The sequence below is a fragment of the Gymnoscopelus braueri genome (genome assembly GCF_963280865.1).
Source record: "Gymnoscopelus braueri genome assembly, chromosome: 10".
NCBI lineage: Eukaryota > Metazoa > Chordata > Actinopteri > Myctophiformes > Myctophidae > Gymnoscopelus > Gymnoscopelus braueri.
This window is the reverse complement of record NC_137611.1, coordinates 29,202,728-29,225,182: the sequence shown is the minus strand read 5'-3', so window position 1 is coordinate 29,225,182 and position 22,455 is coordinate 29,202,728. Positions and strand designations below refer to the sequence as shown.

General features: G+C 42.4%; 1 protein-coding gene across 1 annotated transcript; it reads left to right on the top strand.

Annotated features, from left to right (window-relative positions):
• Positions 1-394: 394 nt before the first annotated feature.
• On the top strand, positions 395-22,132 carry gigyf2 (GRB10 interacting GYF protein 2). Its single transcript, XM_080439520.1, has 28 exons — positions 395-446; positions 662-827; positions 1,012-1,107; positions 1,196-1,310; positions 3,040-3,148; positions 3,299-3,339; positions 3,444-3,476; positions 3,668-3,853; positions 4,245-4,516; positions 6,865-7,015; positions 7,553-7,801; positions 8,556-8,728; positions 9,506-9,662; positions 9,786-9,952; positions 10,602-10,696; positions 11,213-11,341; positions 11,628-11,758; positions 11,976-12,076; positions 12,872-13,012; positions 14,035-14,193; positions 14,301-14,540; positions 15,225-15,353; positions 17,578-17,826; positions 18,938-19,143; positions 19,273-19,424; positions 20,452-20,645; positions 20,911-21,052; positions 21,174-22,132. The coding sequence occupies exons 1-28, from the start codon at positions 409-411 to the stop codon at positions 21,239-21,241; spliced, it is 4,089 nt and encodes a 1,362-aa protein (XP_080295646.1). The 5' UTR covers positions 395-408; the 3' UTR covers positions 21,242-22,132.
• Positions 22,133-22,455: the final 323 nt, after the last annotated feature.

Below are 22,455 nucleotides of genomic sequence, written 5' to 3'. Positions count from 1 at the left end.
GACACGACAGGCTACCCTATGGAATGAGCTGGAATACCAGTTGTCAAAGCATCTGTGATGTTGCCAAATTGAAGTGCACAGCATGTTGTTGAATAAAAGTAAAATTAGCAAATGTATGACATCCAGGAAATCAAAAAGTCTTGATCAAAAGGGAAGTGTATTCAGCACTACAAATAGTACAAAGTGTTCCACAGCTGTCAAAACAGACTGAAACGTAGAATACCTACCACACGTAGTTCTTGTAGGCATGTTGAAGATAAACAATGAGTGGGGATGTAATGGATGCATTCATTCCAGATTTTTTAAACCAATTTCAAACAAAGCTGCATATGCTGTGCTATAATAGTACAACTATACCTAGCAAAACTAAATTTTGTTATCCTTCCGTTTGTAGAACTTTGAGGAAGAATGGCCGAAACCCAGACGCTTAACTTTGGACCAGAATGGTAAGTGATCAGTCATGTGAGTTCTTAATGTCTTGGTTTGAAGTTATTGCTGTCCACATATATGGGTTGCCAACACTGATGAGGGCTGTTAAACGGGTTTTCTAATGCAGCTGTGCTCCACATGTTGAGACATGCCAATTACCATCGCAGCCTTTTGTATTGTCTCCCACTCCTCTGTCCCCTCTGTTATTGCTACCTTTCTTCCTTCTCAACAGGCTGCGGGCCCTGTCTAGTGGTGGTGGTGGTGGGAGCAGTGGTGGCGAGCGCACTAGCATTGTTGCCTCTCCACCCCTCTCACCTGCATTGCCAAAGACCTACAAACTTGCAGACTACCGCTATGGGAGAGAAGAAATGTTAGCACTTTATGTACAGGACAACAAGGTGGGTGTAACAGCAATGTTTTCCCATGTAATATACGTGCTTAATAGTACATAGTCAAGTGTATAATGGCTATGTAACACTTGAATAATTTGCTTTGTGACTTAAAATATATTTATTTCTTCATTACATTTTAATGTCTTGCATTTTACATTGAAACCCCACAATTTCATATTTCCATCTTTAGATCCCTATAGAACTACATGATAAGGAGTTTCTGCCCATTTTACAAGAAGAGCCCTTGCCACCACTGGCACTTGTGTCTTTTACAGAGGAAGAACAGGTAGGAGTGCTTTGTGAAATGTCATGTCAATATACAAATATTTGTGAATAGATGGTAAATGTCCTCTCCCCCATGGTTTCTTTTGCAGAGAAATTTTTCCATGTCTGTAAACAGTGCAGCTGTACTTCGACTGACAGGCCGGGGACTGGGAGGTGGTCCGGTAGTGGGGGCACCAAGAGGCCGAAGTACCTCAAGGGGTAGAGGTGAGACCATTACCCCATTGTCCTCCTTTCCCCATGTAATATACGTGCCTAAAAGCTGCAGAAACGTATACAGGCCAGGGTACTTGTTCATATTGCACTGACCACTTTTTCACTCCTGGTACCAATGCAGAATACAAAACTTTTGAGTATCAGCCCACAACGAGTACCAATCCAATATTGACCCCTTTGTAGAGTTAAAAAGCTGTATGCAAGCCATGTATGTGGCTAAATCTACATAGCTTGGCATCATCCTTGTAAAAAAAATAGTGAAATATAAAAATAAATCAAAACTTATGTTCAAGCTGGGAAAAGGCCAGTCCACACCAATGCAACTCCTTGCAAAATGCAACTACTTGCAACCATTATCCCCAATGGCAGTTGCAAGGAGTTGGATTGGTGTTTACTGGCCTTTAAAACTGTTTTGTTGCAAGGAGTTGGGACTAGTTACTTTGGTGCAGTCTGGCCTTCAGACGACTCAATTTGCATAATGAGAAGACGAAATACATATAACATGGCTAAATGATGTCACAGAACTTCCTTCAATTTGTTTAAAAGAGAGGAGATCGTACAGCTCGTAGCCACGTTGCAAAACCTTTTTATTTTGAAAAGAAACCAATGTTTCGACAAAGTCTTCTTCAGGGTTTGGAATAGAACTTCCTTCCAGACATAGAATCAGGCATGCTGCATGCTGAGTTTTCTTCTCCCTTACAAGTCATAGCACATAATTTTACAACATTTCTGGATCAGAACAGATATTTATTGTCACTGATATCTAATCCAGCATTTTAGTCCAGTATTAGACCTGATACCTAGTATCAGAACGATGCATCTTTAAAGAATTTAGCCGGTTTCTGTACAGCGTGAGATGAGGGATGTAACATTAGTACTCCGTAGGCATTGTGCTTACGCAGCAGATAGATTCCCCACTGATGGAAATCGGCTTTATGTTTTTCACAACGGTTGAGTTCAGGTTTTTGTTATACAGTGAGTGTAATGGAATACATTATTTAAATCCTAAAGAGCAATTCACCATATGGCTGGTCTGTAGTGGCTAATAATTAAGATACGATGGAAAAAAATATATCCACAAAGATAAATTAGTATAAGTGACAATTCGAATAATGGAAAGAACTAAACAACTCCAGTAAATCCAAGAGAATTGCATTGCATGACAATGTGTACAGCAACAGAACCCATCCTGCAGCAAGGAGGGCTATGCAGTGTAATCCATGTTTAGACAAGCTCATGGAGTACCTCTACAAATATATTGTGCATAAAGTATCTCTGTGAGTGCAAGTTACAAAATGATAGCATAATGGTTAATGAAACGGAGCAACTAGATCCTATACTGATGTAAGCTATAAACCAAGAGTCTACAACGGGCCCCACGGAAATGTCTCCCACAGCCAGCCCAGTACTTAACATGCTTGTCACTATATTTGCCATAAGCACCAATTTCACAATTTCAACACGCTAATCAAGTCAGCCAACACAAGTGGACATAACAATCCAGTGGTTCCCACTTATAGTACTGTAGGTTTTACCAGACTTACCAGGTTCATGATTAGAGGGCTAGAATGGTAAATATGCTGGGTGAATAGAAATAAGTAACTGGTATGATGGTAAACTGGGGCTTCCAGAGGGCTGGGGTGTGCTGGAGGTGATAAGTATGTTTACTTATCACCATCACATTTAGTGTTTATCTGAACAATGTTTTTGTTTTCTGCAGGTCGAGGCAGAGGAGATGGAGGGTTTTACCAAAGAAGTTTTGATGAAGTGGAAGGAGGGTTTGGCCGTGGGGGTAGGGAGATGCATCGTTCCCAGAGTTGGGAGGAAAGGTAATGAAACGGCTCTTTCAGCGGCATCTATAGGGTTATCATTCTAATCATTTAATCCAGTGCAAGGAATACGTTAGTTTAGATCTGGACATTAATTCCATGCATCCCTATATTTAACGATGTCTGTTGTTTTTTTGTTTCCCTCCCTAGGGGCGATAGAAGGTTTGAAAAGCCAGGTCGAAAAGAACCAGGTTAGTGTTCTGATACATTCCTCAAATAATCAATGATGTACTCCCATGCAAATCCTTGCTATTTATGTACTTTCTCTTTTATCCCTCTTTCTCTGACCTGGCAGATGCTCCTCCAGCCCATTTCCAGATGAATCACAGTAAGTGTGCCCTGGTGCTATTTCATGCTTTGCTGAGAGGAAGTGCAGCTTCTGGAGCATATATAATATGCTATTAAAATATATTTACGTAAATATATTGTTGAAAGCTTCCACAGAGAGCCTGCTTAATGGTAATGGCATCCATGCCTCGCCTTGCTCTAAACCACCCTCCCACTCCCTGCTCTCTGCAGTTCGAGCAAACTATGAAGAGGTCGTCGGAACAGGCCTGCCGAGGAAGCACGACTTCACACGCTCAGAGAGCGAGAACTGGCGTACCACACGTGATGACCAGAATGGTGAGGAGGATGAGGGGGGCTGGTGCCTGGCAGGGTCTCGACGGTCACGGGACAGTGACCGGTGGTGCCCGCCGAGCCCAGGTGTGCACTGTCTTGACTCCATTATTGCCACATTAATGCACTATATTGTGTGTGTTAACTGGGTGATAAAACAAGGAGGAGACCGCACAGCTCGTAGCCACGATGCAATATAGATTTATTAAAACCATCATTTTGACTGTATAGTCTTCAGGGTTTGCCTGTTATCTGGGTGGACATTTTCTGCTGTGAACTGCAAGTGGAATTTGGGGCAACCTGGTCAACCGCTATCTTTTTGTCATTATATACCCTCCTTGAAATGAAATATAAGTAAGTATATCAAGTAGGATAGTTGGTTTAGGACCCAAACCAGCCTGGTAACATTGTATTATAATGGGTTCAAGACACAATCATCGTCTAGAATCCATTATAATGCCAAGTTCCTTTTGATAAGATCCACGGTACCCCATTGAGTTCACTGACTCCTGGTGTCCACCACCCCACCACACCCACCCAGACGGGCCTCGCTCAGCGGGGTGGAGAGAACTCCCAGAGCAGCGGCGCCGTTTCCCTTTCGACGCCAGAGAGGATGAGCGGGGATACCGCCGGTCACGGTCGGGCAGCGGCAGCCTGGATGAAGGGGACAGCCTGCCAGAATGGTGCCTGGAGGATGCAGAGGAAGAGACGGGCACCTTTGACTCGTCAGGAGCCTTCCTCTCACTCAAGGTAAGGGGGCGTTCAGTGAATATTAATCAGCTTTTAATGACTTGAGCCCCTCGCAGGTAAGGCAAGAGGAGACAGAATACCTGGGGTGACGAGTCTTATCAAAGATGAGAAATACGTTTATGCTCTTATTAAATGGTAAAATCAGGTATTCCAGTCAGGAGTGTAGGCCAAACAATATACAAGTAAAGAAAAAGGAATGTTCGCACAACCAACCCATCAACAAAGGGAATGTCCACCTAGATTCAAAAGAGTTAGTTCCTTAATGATCCATAGTGAGACAGTAAATAAAAAGTTACTACCACCAAGTACTTTATAGTTTAAAAAAACCATCCTCTGTCTGCAATCAAGCATACAAGTCTATTGAAATAATATACATATTAAAGCATACAGTATACATTTTTTATTGATTTTTTCCTAAGAGAAGCATTTAGAACTCCAGTTTATTGTTTGTGCTACTGCTCTATACTTATGAGATCACAAAGGTGGTCAAGGTGCAGATGTTTGTATGAGCTTGCTGTACACACCATGGAACATCTATTAATAGCTTATTTGTTTAGCACCAGAGTGCACTCAACCATTATTAGGGACTCAAAGTCCACCAGAGATGATAATGGGTGAAAATCGGGACAGAGGAATTCGGGGTGGACTTGGTCATGTGATCATGGTGGGCAATTTAGGGATATGCATGATAATTTTAAATGATTATCAAATATTCTACCAGTTTGACTCCTGGAGAATATTAAGACTGACGTCATTTGAAAATGTGAACTCATCCCTACTGGGCATGGCCTTCAGTACCTTGCATTAAGTGTCAGTTAACAGTAAAACACGTGAAAGACAAAACCGAACTGTATTTTTCTTCATGAAGTCAACTGTCTGTTACAACAGTTATTGTGTTTATTCTTCCTATTGACGGCATGTAAATTATTATCTGTTGCATCAAATGTTATTGTCTTAGTGCATATCACATCTGTCATCTTATCTGTGGCTGCCTGCTGTTGCTAAGCTCGCCATGTCCTCAGGCCTGCAGCTTCCACTATCCTCAACTACACTTGAAAACAAAAAGGGGGGGAAAGGCACAGCACACTGGGCTCGTCATTGATATATAGTTTATTTTCTCTCAACAGCATCATAGTTACGTATGAGTCGCCATCTTGAGTAGCCTTATATCAATTCACCGCACTACTGTACACAGCAAAAAAAACACAGTAGCCAATATTTATTTATTCCACCAAACATATTTATAGCTAATCAAAAAATATTTTTTACCCCTGGACAAATGCGATTGGATTTGGGATTTAGAGACAACTGCTCATAATTCCGCCTTGCTTTCTTTTTTTGGGGGACGTCTGTTGACCCTAGAGATGGGTATTCATTTCACAAAGCAGCTGATTATATTTAGCTCTGTGCCAGTTAGGGATGGGTATTGGCAACAATCTCACGATACGATACGTATCACGATACTTGGGTCACGATACGATTATATTGCGATACGCATCACGATACTTGGGTAGTATCACGATATTGGGATATATTGCGATATATTGCGATATATTGCGATATATTGCGATTAGGGGTGTGCCGATATATCGTCCCGCGATATATCGCGATACGTTTTCGTGACGATATGTATCGTTTTGGAAAAAAAAAAAATCGTTTCAAAAAAAAATTATTTACAATAATAATAATCAGGCATGCAAACAGCCCCGAGGTGAAAAGGGTGACAATATGTTGTTTTTTTTTCGGGTCAGGTGTCATACTATTGCCCTATTTGGATTCAAAACGGCTATTGTAGCTGAAAAGCTACAAGTTCGCATATCTGAATAATGCAAAAACAGAATTATTTGTTTGCATTTGCTTTTTTTCTCCCCCATATATTTTTCGTAATAAAAAAAGTGCGTATCGAAATCGTATCGAAGTTGTGAGCCAAATATCGTATCGTATCGTTTGGTGAAATTAGTGTATCGGCACACCCCTAATTGCGATGTATACATATATCACAACTACATATCCTAGTGCCAGTCATTGCTTCATCTCCTTCATTGTATTCTGCATAATATACCACAAGAAGCGTAACATTGATGTCTGTATTTCCTAGAGCTGTGTTGTTGGCGAGTCTGTCCATCATGAGCCAGAGTGAGGGCGTTAACACCCCTAGTTGTAATGGCTAGATGATTTTATGTCTTTTATTGATGGACAAAGTTCACTTTCGAGGGCAGTTGTGTCTATGTCAAGCAAATTATATATTAGAGACTGTCACTTAATACTCCAACCACACACACTATTTGAGGGGTTTACAATGATAATGACGTTGACAATGCAACTCTTGCTCTCTGCTCTGCTTTTAGAAAGCCTCCAAGGAGCCGATCCTGGAGGAGGCAGAGCTGGACTTCAGGCCACTGGAGGAGTGTGAGGAAGGTCTGGAGGAGGAGGACAGTCAGCCCAAGGAGACCAAAGACACAGAACCACAGGCCAAGAAAGAGGCTGACAGAAGAGAGGGTCAGTGTCCCTTAAGGGTGTTTCCACAGTTCCACAGAGTCGTAAAGGATGATGTGGGCGTGAGCACAACGTGGACTGAGTGTATCTCGATACAACTGATGTGAACCAGACAAAGATCTCCACTTTTCAAAGGAGAGGACAAAAGCAACAGTTCATTTTCTCAGAATCCTCTTTTGTTCTACATAAAAAAACATGTGCGAAAGCAAAATGATAAATAATTCAAATCAGGGGTGCCGCTGGCCTAGTGGTTAAGGCTTATACCGCTCTAATGCCTGACAGCGAGTTGCGGGTTCGATTTCCGAGCCCGACGGCCTTTGCTGCGTGTCACTCCCTCGTCTCTCTCTCCCTGTTTCCTGTCTCTCTCTACTGTGTACTATCAATAAAGGCAGAAAAGCCCCAAAAATATATTTTAATAATAATAATTCAAATCAATATATGTAATGGGTAAATGCAATTTTTGATGGAATCAATACAAAATAAAGTGCTGATCTTTGACCAACTTCCTCTAACAACCATCTCAACTTGGAACTCTTCCAGAGTTGCCCAGAGTGGAGGAAGAGGCTCCACTGGCTGCTCCGCTAGTCCCAGAAGCCCAGCCTCCCTCCCAGATCCTCCCCTCTAGTCAGCCCTGCAAAGCAGAAAAGCCAGAGAGGCCATTGGAACGGACAGAGCGACGGTCTCCCCCGGTATCGCGGCCAGAGCCCAGCAAAGTCCCGGTGCATGTCCCCATGAGCAACATCATGTTGGAGTCCCTGCCCATGACCCATATCGCCACCACTCTCTCAGGTAGGTGACGGCAATAAGCTGATGTACTGAACTTTGTCCTGTGTCTTCCTGCTGGTAGGACCGTTACGGTCATAAAACGTTACTCGATTCATTTTCATGCAAATAATTGCAATTTTAATGTGTTTTTGGCATTGGATAATGATGATAATAAAATTTAGTTGTCCTTATATTTTTTTCCCCGATCCCACAACTTGTGTATCGGCCGATCCGATACCAGAGTGCTTAAAACAATTATAATAATAAAATATGATTATTATTTAAATGCTGTATACTAACCTAACCCGATATTATTACTGTCACGTGCCACAGACCAGAAGACACTTACTTTCCCATTATTTGACAAAGTGCTCTTATTTTGAAGTCCACCGACCAGAAGTCAAGGGTTTACGTTCGTCTGACTTGACAGGTGCTAAGCTAAGCTTTGACCATTGAATAAACAAACGTCAATAGGTACTGGGCTGGCATTGCTGTTTTGAATCTCTGACATAAAGGTTTTATAAGCTGCTTGCTGCATTCTTGTATTTTCACATGTCTGTCAGGTACTAGTAGGGGGAGTGTTTTTTATTATATATATATATCTCCATCTCTCTATATATCTCTCTCTCTCGCTCTCTCGCTCGGGTGGGATGCGGCCGTGCTCATCTCACGCACACACCCGCCTGTAGTAGAGTTAAATAGTTGCAATGATTATTACAGGCCTTGTTGGATATATCATTTTTTATATTCACCTCCTTCCACACTCTGTCCCATGCAGAAGTCTCTGCCCCGTCGCCCACCATCCATCTACAGCAGCAGAAGCCCATGGAGGTGCCTATAGCCATGTCCAACCCCCTGCCCTTTCCCACCAGTATGCTCGCTCCCATCGGGCGGCCCGCCACCATGCGGCATGACACGGATGAAGATGAGGGACTCAGACACTTTGAGCAGGTGGGTGTAGCGCATTGCAGCTTTGTACAAAGTCTGTATTAGGGTTGGGTTACTAGAACCAGTGCCATACTGGCACCAGTCCGGATGGGACCGAATGACGACACAGATTTCTGTACGGAGATCTACAATCTCGCAACACGTTGCACATTGCAACGGCTTTGTGTGGTACCTGACTAGCAGACAACAACACTGCTCTGACAGCAGCATATACTGTAGGCTACTGTTATCTTAAACACGGTTTCCTAATGCCTACAGCTAAACGGTCTCTAGGTTTCACTCCAAAATATTCCAACACCACGACTTGCAAAGTTTAAAAGATGGCCATGTCAAATTTTATGGAGTATCTGGAGATGCACGGGACACACTTGAATGCAGACAAGACGCATAGTGCTGAAATTATACTACGTTGTGCAACTGTCGCTCGCCAAAAGTAGCCAATCTAACACGTTGCATCACAACGCTTTCCTTAATGCTGTCCTGTGTATAATAAAGTGTCCACCATATTGTTGCTACCTATTATAGTGGGGAAATTCAGTTATCATTCAGTTATCAATGTAAAGTTAAGTAACATTAGTTTTGTGACTTTTTGTCAGAAAATGCCATGATGTTTTGTTCTTTTCTTTTGAATTTAAAGGTACCGGTTTAGCACTGGTATTGGATAAAACCCAAACGATATCCGACCCTTTCTAGTAACATCCAAGTGACATTATTCAATTTTGGTGTGCCCGAAATGCAGTGTTGCGTGTGGTTCTTCTCACTGTTATCTTCCCTCTCCAGGAGGCAGAGAAGATGGTGGCTTACCTACAGGATGGCGTGTTAGATGACGACAGGCTGTTAGCTAAGAGTTCGGAGAAGCCCAAGCCGACAGGCCTGCCTCTCACCCACGATGCTGCTCTCAAGTGGTTCTACAAAGATCCCCAGGGCGAGAGACAGGGTAAGGCCCGGGGATGAAAGGAGAGAATCTGTATTCTGGAGATGGGGTAGAAAACAAATGTGATTTGTAAAGTTGGAAGGCAGAATGAAGAGTGAACATGTGAAACTCCCATGTGTGTCTCAGGTCCTTTCAGTAACCATGAGATGACGGAGTGGTTCCAGGCTGGTTACTTCCCTATGACCCTCTTGGTGAAGCGGGGCTGTGACGAGGTGTTTCAACCCCTGGGAGAAATAATGAAGATGTGGGGAAGGGTCCCCTTCGCCTCTGGTCCTGCACCTCCACCTCTACAGGTAGGCTGCTGTTTTGAGATTAAGAACTATATTTATTCAATGTTTCTTTAACTGGGATCAGTGCAGTGACCTGTCATCGTCTCTGTCATTGTCTGAATCAAAATATTCAGTACTGACTGTCGGCTCTAGGTGGCGTGCCACACCAATTTGACCCTCTGTAACACATGTTAGAGAACGCCTTCATGGCTACATTTGTCTTTAGTTGGGATGAGCGTATGTCTACATTAATTTTGATTATGGCAATCCAAATGCGTGATTTTGTGGTACCTTTTCTGAAATTGCAATACAAAGTTTAATTTTCATTGTGCCATGGATTGACGATTGTAGCTTGTTTAAGCACGAAGTTGGTACATCACACCTTTTAAGCCCTATATACTTCGTCATATGACAAATAGCTAAAATACCCCAACTATAAGCTCTCTAAAACAAATTTTAAAATAGAAAGCACCCAAAATACAAACCAAACCTTCAATCCCAACTTGAATAAATGCAAGTCGGCTTTGAGATGTTTGACACAAATGACGACCACAAATGCAAGCATTCATAAATATTGTGATACATACTATTACGGGGATTGATTTTCCATTAATCGAACAATCAACTTTTAAGGGACTTTGATTGTGATTTGTGACCTGTCTCCCATACACAGGGTGATGGTGATCAGGAGAGGATAAAGAGGCAGCAAGAGCTCACTTCCATAAACCTGTACCAGTTGCAACAGCTCCAATACCAATACCTCCTCAGGTGCGGTTCCTCTTAGACACTTAACTTGCACAGTGTAGCAGCACAGCATTGTTATTGATTGACAATGTATTATTATACATCTTCAGGCATACTGCAGTCGACAGACAATATATAGTTGCTAATTCCTAATAAAGGCTTGTTGAGCTGAAACATGTTGATCACCTACAGTAACATTCTTTTACATTGTTCAAGTCATGTTACAATTAAGGCCATTTAATTTTTTCAACGGAACAGTGTACCTTTTGATGTTTATTTAAATTATCCTAGAATACTCTGGACTTATTTTTTGAAAAAGGAAATAATCTTAAATTCTTCTTTGCTTATGGTTTAACGCTTCCTAAGGAGGACCTGATACCTTCCTATAATTACGGACCCACGCAGCGTTCCTATATTTCATAATTCATTTAGTTACTTGCTTCTATTCTTCACCAATTCCACATGGCACAGATATCGGTCCATGGATAGTTAAGCTTTAGTTTTTATAATTCCTCTCTTCTCCTTCGTTCTACCCTTCAGGCAGCAGTACGCCCAGGCATTAGCCCAACAGAAAGCTGCCGCCCTCAGCTCGGCTCCTATTCAGCAGCAGCAGCAACAGCAACAGCAGATCAACCTGCTCTTACAGCAATACCAGACACTTAAGACCAGGTTAGTTTCCTACACATTGATTGGTTGCTTTTTTTGTACTTTTCTTACACACAGAGAATTACTTCTTCATCTCTCTTCAATAGTGGCTCTGAAATGTTTATCGGAAAGTGTAGTTTAGCACTTGTAGATTGTCTATTTTCACTATTTAATGGTTAATTCATACTGTATGTTTGGGTCCCGGGGGGACACCAAATGTATCTTTTGTGTCTCGGGCTAAAAAGGTTGGGAACCCCTTTACACAAAAGTGAGCTTTCTCTCTCTCTCTCTCCCCCTCTCTCCTGCACAGAGCAAGTGAGAACAACTTACCTCCTGTTACTCGGTCCCTGTCTGTACCAGACTCGGGTTCTGTGTGGGAAATGCAGAACTCCTCTACTCAGGCCTCCTGCACACCAAACCTTCCACAAGCTGCACCAAGCAGTACGTTCCAACCACAAGTGCTCACATATTTGTTTTTGCACAAGTGCTCACATATTTGTTTTTGCACAGTGTTTTTATTTTTATTATTTCCCCCTAAGAACATTTCTGGTGGTGCATGACAATGAAAATTGTCAATATATTTTCATACAGTGCAGTTTTAGAGGATTAAAATATTCCACTTGTGTATGCCATACATTAAACTCCTGATTGTCCACAGCATGGGATGGAAGCAGTGTATGGGATTTACCTATAGACTCCCTGGCCCAGGCTCCGTCCATCGAGCAAATGCAACAGCTAGAGAAGGCAAAGACTGCCAAGGTAACCAGTTAACCACAATAGAAATACTAATTTCTTATCCTCCTCTTTGTCAATTAAGTCTGATTTAGTACAAAGCCTTTTAACAGGTGTCACAGGGAGCAAAGAACATCACTGCAGACAATACCAGTGTTATTGCATTTTAAGCCTATTGACTACAAAGCATGTGTAATCACTGTAATGTAACATTACTGATAACAATTTTCCAAAGTTTTTGTAGTTTTTTTTAATGATTATTTTTAAGGTTTCCATTCATTTCAGTTCAGTATGAAAATCAACTTAAAAACAGATTCATTTGATGTATAGCCTAAAATAGAAACAATGTTTTAGCAGGTGGGTTATAGTCTGAAAGTTTTTAATAAGGAAAATGGTGAATGCAAAGTATATAGTATATATGACTTGTAGTCAATAGGCTAAACATGAACGAATGCCTGTATGGTCCTTGTAAAGGTGGCTGCATGCTACCATTGTAGGTTATCACCCTTTCACCTTTTTAGGTGGAAACGTTTTCACCTAAATGGTGATTTTGATACTAGGCCCTCGTAGTCCGGTGATGTCGGTCAGTAGAAACAGAGTGATGTGTTGAGGTGAGCGGTGAGTCACTTATCACAGCGGCTCAGTGACGTCATGTTGTGGTTTTCAAACCACCGCGGTGAGAGGGTTATCACCGAAAATGGTAGCATGCGCCCCCCCCCCTTCAGACATCAGGCAAGAACTAAGGAAAGGTGTAGTTAGTTTGTTGTGATAACTTTGCATCTGTGGATGTTGTAATCATATTCCTATATACTCCTTAATCAGCAGGAGCTGGAGCGGCGTGAGTCAGAATTGAGGGTCAAGAGGGAGGAGGATGATAGGAAACGGCTAGAGGAGGCGTTACGGGCGAGGCAGGATGAGGAACGCAAACGCCTTGAGGAAGAGGAGCTGGCACGGCATAAACAGGTAAAACACCGGAGTAGGACTGAAATGATTAATTAAGCAATATTATACGAGAGAGCACCGTCATCATTGGCACGACAGTTATGCGGTAAGCATCGAGGGAGGCACTTTGTGGCACAAATGTAATATTGCCATTATACAGTGGGTATCAACAAAATACAATCAAAATGTATTCATATTGTGCGGAAATTGGCTCTAAAAAAAAAAAAACAGTGCTAGTGTTAAGTGTTTTCCTGGAAATACTTGGGTTCTGACTAATACCTGGAAAAACATTCAGTCATGTGGGTAGACTCACTAATGAAACCTAGATTACTACTCTAGAAGCAGCAAGTAGGTCAACCTTTAGTAACGACCTAAAAACAGACTATTTCTGGTCCCTGTTGAGTCAGCCAGCCAACTTGAGATAATATTTTCTAGAGATTCTCCTAAACTGAATAAACACACAAAACTATAGTTTACAAACGTGTTGAGTATTACGAGCGAGATGACTCACTTATGGGAGAGCGGCCCCGGCCAAGGGCGCTCTCCCGTAAGCGAGACATTGAGTGAAGTAATATGATGAATAACTGCCTTTGCTTGCTCAATCTTCTTATAAGAAATCTGCTGAAATGCATTTTCTTCCATTGACGGATTGAGCTACCACGTCCCCAAAATTCACATGTATTTTAAGCCAGTAGCTTTATTGATCTCTGTGGATTTTGAAATCTTAAGATTTAACAGGTAACCTTAATAACCAACGTTAAGGAGTCGCCACACAGCTGCCTTCAATCATTGTTAACTTTAAGTACAACAGTGCACATCATGCTGTGTATATATACCTATGTACGTACGGTGTATATACCGGTATATATTCCTACCAATATGTCGCTTTTGCCTTTTATTTGTGTTGAAGTATCGTTTAGGCACCAGCACCCTTTTGTAAAAGTATCGTTTGAGCATCGTTATTGGAAAAAACACAAACGATACCCAACCCTAGTGATAGTGTTATGATTGAGAGACTAACCCTGCTGTCTTCTACCACTCAGGAGGAGGCATTGCGGAGGCAGCGGGAGCAAGAAGAAGCGCATCGCAGACAGAAGGAAGAGGAGGAGCGATTGGCGCAAGAGGAGGCTCTCCGGAGACTGGAGGACAGGCGGAGGGAAGAGGAGGAGAGGAAACAAAGGGAAGAGTTCCTACGTAAACAGGTAAGCATGTTACCGGGCTCAGAGGGTCGGTTATGGGATGTCATTGATAAGAGAACACTGCAGTTTATTAGCTTCACTATAACAAATGCTACTCGCCGCCGTTCCAGGAGGAAGAGCGGAGAAAGCAGGAGCAGCTGGAAGTTCTGAGAAGGCGCGAAGAGGAGAAGCGAGCGGAGGAGGAGGCCGCTGCTGCAGCCGTCTTGGTCCAGCAACAGCAGGAGCAGCAGAAAAGGACGGAACTGGAGGCACAGAGGCAGCAAGAGTTGCAGAGACAGAGACTGCAGCAGCAGGAAGCACTCAGAAGACTCCAGCAGCAGCAACAGCAGCAGCAGCTCGCCCAAATGAAGGTAAGGTCTACATGTCTAGTGTCTACATTGATCTAGGCTGACTTCCTGCTCCACAGAGTCCTCTTTAGCAAGTTAGGGTACTTTTTTATGTAAAAAGTATGGTTTGTGACTCTTGATTTAAAAAATGTCTTAGTTTAACCTAACTTTGTTCACATGCTATAGTGTCTTTGTCCTTACAAATATATCAGCCACTGCAAAAAAAAAGCCTACATTTTGGTGGGTATTAATTTCCCACCCTGGGTAAGGCAGATTAGGACCAGAAAACCAAACACAATATAAAGAGAGAACTGAAGTATTGATCTGATTGTTGTAAGATCTTGCATTCGAATTTTGCACTCAAATATGTAAATATATGTGAATTCCAAAGTTTGTTCAGACTGTTGCATAGCATGTTGCATTAAAGAAATGTAAATGAATACTGCTGAATACACAGAATATGAATGTGTGAATGCATTTTATCAGATCCCTCTCTAGCACACTTCCATTCCTTATTAGGTGTTTTATACCTATATTATGTAACATATAATATAACTAACTATACAACTACTTAATTTATGGGGAATCCTTCCAACCCTCATGAGCCATAAAGGTTCACAGACCTGGCTCTTGTCAACCACTAATTTAAATAAACACTGCACAAATCACAATATATCTAGTTTAACATTTGTGTTGCTTATGCCTTAGCTCCCATCCTCATCTAAGTGGGGCCAGCAGTCAACAAACTCGGCAGCCATAAACCAGAGTCAGAACGCCCTGTCAATGGCTGAGATCCAGAAACTGGAGGAGGAGAGAGAACGACAGTCACGGGAGGAGGTAAAGATGAGACGGGTGCATTCCTTCCCTTCTCCAGCCACTCTAGTTGTATGATCAGTTATGTTGCAGTACTTGCAAGTGTGATGAGTAATGCATGCTTGGTCCATTACCACATGGTTCCTAAACACAAATGAGTCAAGTGCATCTTACAGTCAGGACTCAAGGTACAAGTCCATGAGTGATGTTAATGAGCTCAATTACGGCATGGCTGTAGGTGTCCAGAGGCATATTCAGGACAGGCAGGCAGAGATGCAGTGATCTAATGCAACTTTAGATTGAGTGTGTAAGTGAATAGAACTTAGGAGTAAGATGGCCTCTAGAGCAGTGTATATCAACCCTGGCAAACGTCCCAATTTTGGGCCGGGGCTACTGCTGAGGTGTGCCGCGCCGTTTTTTTTTTTTTTTTTTAACAATAATAATAATCAGGCATGCAAACAGCCCCGAGGTGAAAAGGGTGACAACATGCTTTTTTTCGGGTGAGGTGTCACACTATTGCCCTATTTGGATTCAAAACGGCTAGTGGAAGCTGAAAAGCTACAAGTTTGCATGTCTGAATAATGCAAAAACAGAAATATTTGTTTGCATTTGCTTTTTTTCTCCCCCATATATTTTCATGATAAAAAAGTGCGTATCGAAGTTGTATGCCCAATAATAAGCTGATACACCCCTAGTGTGTGTATATAGATATACCGTATATATATATATATATATATAATTAAATATATATATATATATATACCGTATGATCTAGGTGTTCCCTGGGATTTTTTGGCTATGCCAGGTGTGCCTTGGCACAAAAAAGGTTGATATACACTGCTCTAGAGGGCTTCTTCGGCTGCATCTGCTGGCAAATGTTAGTTTTGAACCATTTAGGGCCTTTCTGTCTGGAGTCTGCATGTTCTCCCCATGTACCAAATGACATGCATGTTTGGGATAAACTCCTGCTAGTGCCCTTGCTTAAGGCACTGTCCTCAGACCTGGAGCTTGTCCCCAAAGGACGACTCTGGGACGACTTTCACTGCCCTACAAACTTAAGCTACAAGTAAAAATAAAGTAGCTAAAGGAATTATCTTGGTAATTGAATGGATTTTTATCTGTGCTAAAAACGGAATATCCTCCTGACTCACATGTTTTGTTTCCTTTTTATATAAAAAGCCTCAGCAATGTGGATATTGATTTATTGCCTGATTCTTCAGAACATATTCATATATTGAATAGGTCAGAGACTATACCCTTTGTAGGCCTACAACACATTTCATTTGTGGTGTCTGGTAGTGTTTTAGCTTAAGTTTGTTTCATTTGTTTTCAGCATTCCTTGGTAGATAGTTTTGACACATAAATTCCAGAAATCTCTGCATGTACAGTACAGTATGTATGTACATTGTCTGCCACTCCATCGCATATCTCGAGAACATTGTTTTTCCATTGGCACTCCCATTTCCTCACACTACCCCCTCGCCCCGGTGTTTCTCATTCTTTAGCGACACCGGTAATAACAGTACGTTATAATAATCTGTCTATACATTCACGGAATCTCTGTGTCTAACTATCCCAGGCATAGCTCGGGCACCGTCTGAAATTAATTAATTCACAGTATTTAAATTTCAAATAAATATATTTTCAGATCAACTAAAACAATTGCTCCACCACAACAACGAACATTAGCGCCACACACCTTGTACATGTAGCTTGTATGTGCTTGTACAGAACCTGTGCTTATTTAAAAAAAAGATCAGCTAGAAATACATTCATTTCATGAGCATAAGTTGTGAGCTACCTAAATGAGATGAGTTCAATATTGCATATATCAGTGGTTCTCAAAGTGGGTTCCGGGGACCCCCAGGGGTCCTTGAGGAGTTTCCAGGCGGTCCCCAGTGAAATTTGTTAATATAGCATCAAAATCACTTCTAACCACTTAAACCCTATATACAACTGATATTTGAAAATAGCCAATCTACAAGCTCACAACGAGTTGGTGAGCTTATAGATCTATTTTCTTTTTAAACATGGAGTAGTTAAAACATTTTAACAACACAAATCTTGTATGTGGGCCCCTGACACAAAATATTTTCTGAAGGGCCCGCAGCCAAATACATATTATTTTTGGGATCAAAGTTTGAGAACCACTGGCATACATGTATATCACACATACCGCATGTACTTTTCTAAGTCCCCATGGACTGAACACATTCTGTGTCCTGTCCCACCTTCCGCCATCCTGCAGCAGCGACGTCAGCAACAGGAGCTGTTGAAGCTGCAGCAGCAGCAGGCCCTGCAGCAGGCGCAGCAGGCCCAGACCAAGCTGAGCGGCTGGGGCAGCGTGGCCAAGCAGCCGCCCGCCACCAAGTCCCTGCTGGAGATCCAGAGGGAGGAGGCCCAGCAGATGCAGGAGAGGAAGGAACAGCAGCAGCAGCAACAGTCTCACCCCACTGTCACCCAGCAGAACAGAGCTGTCACCCAGCAGAACAGAGCTGTACGTTATATAATGCAACGCTGTTTCTCAACTTCTGGTTCGTGGCCCACCAGGGATCCAAATGGACTCTTACGGGTCTGTAACTCTGAGAGTGTTCGACTGGAACCATTTTTTAAGCTACACTGTGAGATTCTCAATGTTAATTTAACTCGGAGTCGGGTCTATTTGGTTCCATTCGTACACTCTCAGCGTTGCAGACCTGTAACGGTCCATTTGGACCCCCTGGTGGTCCCTGGACCCAACATTAATCCATTAAGACCTGAGGCGATTCTTATAAATGTTTTCTAAATCCTAACAGTTTTTTGAAAAAATAGAATAAAATCAAGAATTTTCAAAAATAGCAGATCTACAAGCTCATAGCGCACAGAGTGTCTATGAAGCTATGAGCTTGTAGATCTGCTATTTTTGAAAAATCTTGAATGTATATCTTGTGTATCTGCTATTTTTGAATAGCCAAAGAAGTCTAAAGTGACACGGATGCATTCCAGGTCTTAATGGGTTAAGAAACCAGTGTTGTTAACCGTTCTTCTGGCATTGCGCTGGTTATGTTTTTTGAGTAATGGAGTTGTTATTGCTTAGGTTTATCTTCTTAAAAAAAAACAAGTATGCAGAGAGAACATAGGGAAAATATTCATTTGAAATCTGTGCGAAGGGGAATTTCCATTTTTATGGATGATAAATGTATCACGAACTGAAGAGTTGGATCAGTTTCAATGTGTTGAAATTAAATGTATTTTCTGCTGCTCTATTCTGACTCCTCTGTCATCCTCCTACATGTTCGCGATGCATCCCTTCAGGTGTCAAACCAAGTTTGATTCGTGACTACTCTTCTTGGTGTTTTCTCCATATGGCTTTTTCTAGATAGAGCCCTGTATGAAAGGAAGGGAGCCCTATAGTAATCGGTCACCGTCTGTCGGTCCACACATGTTATTCTTAACCTTCTTAGCACCACTAGGGCAGGGCTCTTCTTGACAACCCAGACTATTCCTAGTTAATATTTAACTGTAAAATATGGTTTCATAATACATATTAATAAAGGATGGATTATATTAAAGGGGTAATAATTATTGCCCATATTATTCTCATTGTCATGTGTCCCTCTCCTTCTCAGCCGACTCTGTCCTCCTCGGTGTGGGGGGCCGTCAACACGAGCAGTAGCACTAACTGGGGGTCAGACTCCAGCAGCATCTGGGGTGACACACACAACTCCAACATGGGCTTCTGGGACGAGGCTGTGAAGGAGGCTGCCATGCCAACTCCAGCCCCAGCCAAGAAAGCCAGCACTCAGAAGAACAACAAGGGCAATGCCAACCTCAGGTACTGTTGCTCGTTCCCTGCACTGGATTACGCAGGGCCTAAAAACCCCAGTGCATCACGCGTCCTAGTAAAGACATACTTGATCATATTGTGGATTAACATTTGTCCGTGTGTATTATATGTTTAAAGCAACGCTGGAAGTGGACGGCCCAACAAGAAGGCAGAGGAGGAGGAGAAGCTGTTAAAGCTGTTTCAGGGAGTCAATAAGGGCCAGCAGGATGGCTTCATGCAGTGGTGTGAGCAGACTCTGCACACGCTCAACACAGCCAACAACCTGGACGGTGAGTCTTAAAACAAATACGCATTTCAAATATACACAAATGACCCATTTCTGGAATAGTGGGCCGGCATGGCACAAGATACCAGACCAATCGTTAATTTTGTGATGGAAGTGCCAAATTTGGCTGATGTGTTGATAGATCTATCTGGGAACAGACCTGGATATTACAAAATAAAATACTTCAACAAATGCATACTTTATGTAATCGGTCATTTCATTATTATATTATATTTTATATTAACATTATTATAATGGTGGTATTAGATCATACCACGTTCATGGGAAGACAATAGGATGTGCTCCATGATGACCAGACAGCAAGTGTGCAGAAAGCATTTAGGAAAGATGTCTGCTCAATGTAATGTTAATTTAGAGTGAGGTTAGGGTTAGTTATAATGTGTACCGTTGGAACAAAAGGCCATTGGACTAATGGCATGGCACCTGGCTGCCATGGTCAACAGAAAAACAATCTGCAATGGCCCAATATCCAGTTTTGTTCCCAATATAATATTTGGTGCTTTTATCACAAAAATGAATGATTGTTTTGATATTTTGAGCTATGCTGACCTATAGGCCACACCCACTGCCACACCCCTTTTTTTTAAAGCAATTGACATGAACGGTTACCGAGCTGTTTGGGTCATAACCAAACATTCCTTAAAATGTTGTGCAAATCTGTCAATCTACTTGGAAGTTATGCATGTTTTGCCATAGGCCACTCCCATTGCAACACCCCTTTTAGGCAATTAGCATGAACACACACACACCTTACCACTCACACACTTGACCTTCCTGCAACAAAACTGTAGCCACTAGAGGGTGGGTTAGGAAGATTAGACCAACCGCTGGTGGCCATTATGAAAAATTTGAAATTTGCGATGGCCCAATATCCAGTTGTTTTGTTCCCAATATATCGACATTTCTGCCAAATTTGGCACAAAATGAATGATAGGTTAGCTACAGCGCCCCACTAGAAGCAGCCGCACCAACTCACCGCTCTCTCCTTCCCCTCCTTTTCCTTCCTCCAGTTCCGACATTTGCATCCTTCCTGAAGGAGGTGGACTCTCCGTACGAGGTGCACGACTACGTCAGGGCCTACCTGGGAGACACACCTGAGGCCAAGGAGTTTGCCAAGCAGTTCCTTGAGCGCCGTGCCAAACAGAATGCCAACCAACAGAAAGCAGCCCCACAACACCAACAACAAGCCCTCAAGCAGCAGCAGGTGAGCCACTCCGTCCCATAGAAGACTCATAGGACAGACACACCGAATCCAGCCGACGACGCCTTAAGCCGTGTTCCCACCTAGTTCCCTCCGTGTTCAACTAATCGGCTCTTCATGCGTGCTGTTAATCACTGTACACGTTTATTGTCAAGTATTTTCTCAAATTCGTTTACTGTTATTCTGCCCTCACTCCATTGCACAGCATTGTTTGGGGGAGGGGTGGTTCTTTCAGTTGTGCAAGTCTCATTCTCTCTCCGTCTCCCAGGATTCTGTATGGGGTGGGACAGGTTCGTCGTCTCCCTACCAGTCCAACCACACAAGCCTCCAGCAGCCACGCTTTGAGACGGTCACCTCAGGGAAGAAGAAGAAAAAGCAGAAGATGGTCCGTGCAGACCCCAGTCTACTAGGTGAGTGCACACATGAACCACTGTATTTTGTTAGTGCAAAGAAATATGTGAAATTTTGTGAAGATGAAACGACGACTTGATATTTAGTCCTGCATTTTAAAGATTGTTATCTTTTACACAGGTTTTTCTGTGAATGCCGCATCTGAGAGATTGAATATGGGAGAGATTGAGACTCTGGAAGACTTTTAAGGGACTGCTGCCAACCAACCCAGTGACTTGTCTGTTTTGAACAGCTGCCATTTTACCTGCGCCCTAGCCCCTGCTCCTGCCCAGGCCCTTTACACCCGACGTTCTTCACTTTTTTTTGTTTTCCTTTTAAACATGAATTCTTTGTTTTCTTCTTTTAAACATGAATTCTTTGTTTATCTCAAGTTAATTCCAAACGGTGATGGGAGGCAGGGGGTGCTTCCACATTCGTAAAGGACTCCCATCTAACGAAATCCCTGAGAGAACAGGGCAGCCCAGTAACGCACCCACCCACCCATCCATCCAACCAAGCAGCCAAGCAATCGTCAACCCAGCCTAGGTTTCTGGAAAAGGCCACAGAGGGGTTGTCTATCTCGGGGTTGTCTATCTCGGGTCCGCCATCGGCTGCTTAGTCTAGGCTGCTCATATGACGCGTTTGAAATTTGCAATAACAAACGATTCTAAATTCTTTATCCCATGGGATTTTTGTTTTTTAAGTGTGGATTTATGGGTAGGGTGGTGGTGAGGGGGGTGGCCAATGGGAATGGTAGAGATTATATCTATTTTTTTGTTTTGTTTTATTTTATTTATTAAAAGTCTTCTCCACACTTTAATTCCCCATTCTTCCCACACCCCCCATTTTCTGCTGGTTGTTCATGGATAATAATGGCAAAGTAGGACCCAAGGATTCGTTGCCCACTTATGTCCTGTTTTAAGGACATGTTTGAAAGTTCCAAGTAGTAGTTATCTATTTCTTGTAAAATACTAGGCTGTTTAAAGAATAAACTTTCAATTCTGCATCTGTATTATAATATATGGAAATGAACGCTGGAGTCATACTTTTTTATTGCGGTATGAAATAAAACAGTCTCTTGTGTGGGCTGTTCACACCTCTCTTGTGTCTGAATGAGTGAATGGAGAAATCTTTTGGAAGTGTATGGTTCAGTTGATGCCATGTATGCATCATAAATACCTGTTTTACACAGGGTTCCTATGGAGGGCTAGAAATGATGGAAAATAAGTCGATTATCTGCAAACAAGGGATTTCCCTCAGAACTGCTGTATGTTTGGAAGTGTTTTTTTTCTGTTCTGATACATTTAACTACACATTTAATAGCCAAAGATTGTTATTTCACATATGGTATTGTAGAACAGGGGTCTCCACTAAGGGATCAAGGACCCCTTAGTGGAGAGATTGCTGAAGCTGTGTCCCACCA

Excerpts from the sequence above, each read along its gene's own strand:
- gigyf2 (XM_080439520.1), top strand. The coding sequence starts at position 409 with ATGGCCGAAACCCAGACGCTTAACTTTGGACCAGAATG. Across the intron at positions 1,311-3,039 it reads AAGTACCTCAAGGGGTAGAG|GTCGAGGCAGAGGAGATGGA; the intron begins GTGAGACCATTA and ends TGTTTTCTGCAG. Across the intron at positions 14,194-14,300 it reads AAGAGTTCCTACGTAAACAG|GAGGAAGAGCGGAGAAAGCA; the intron begins GTAAGCATGTTA and ends CCGCCGTTCCAG.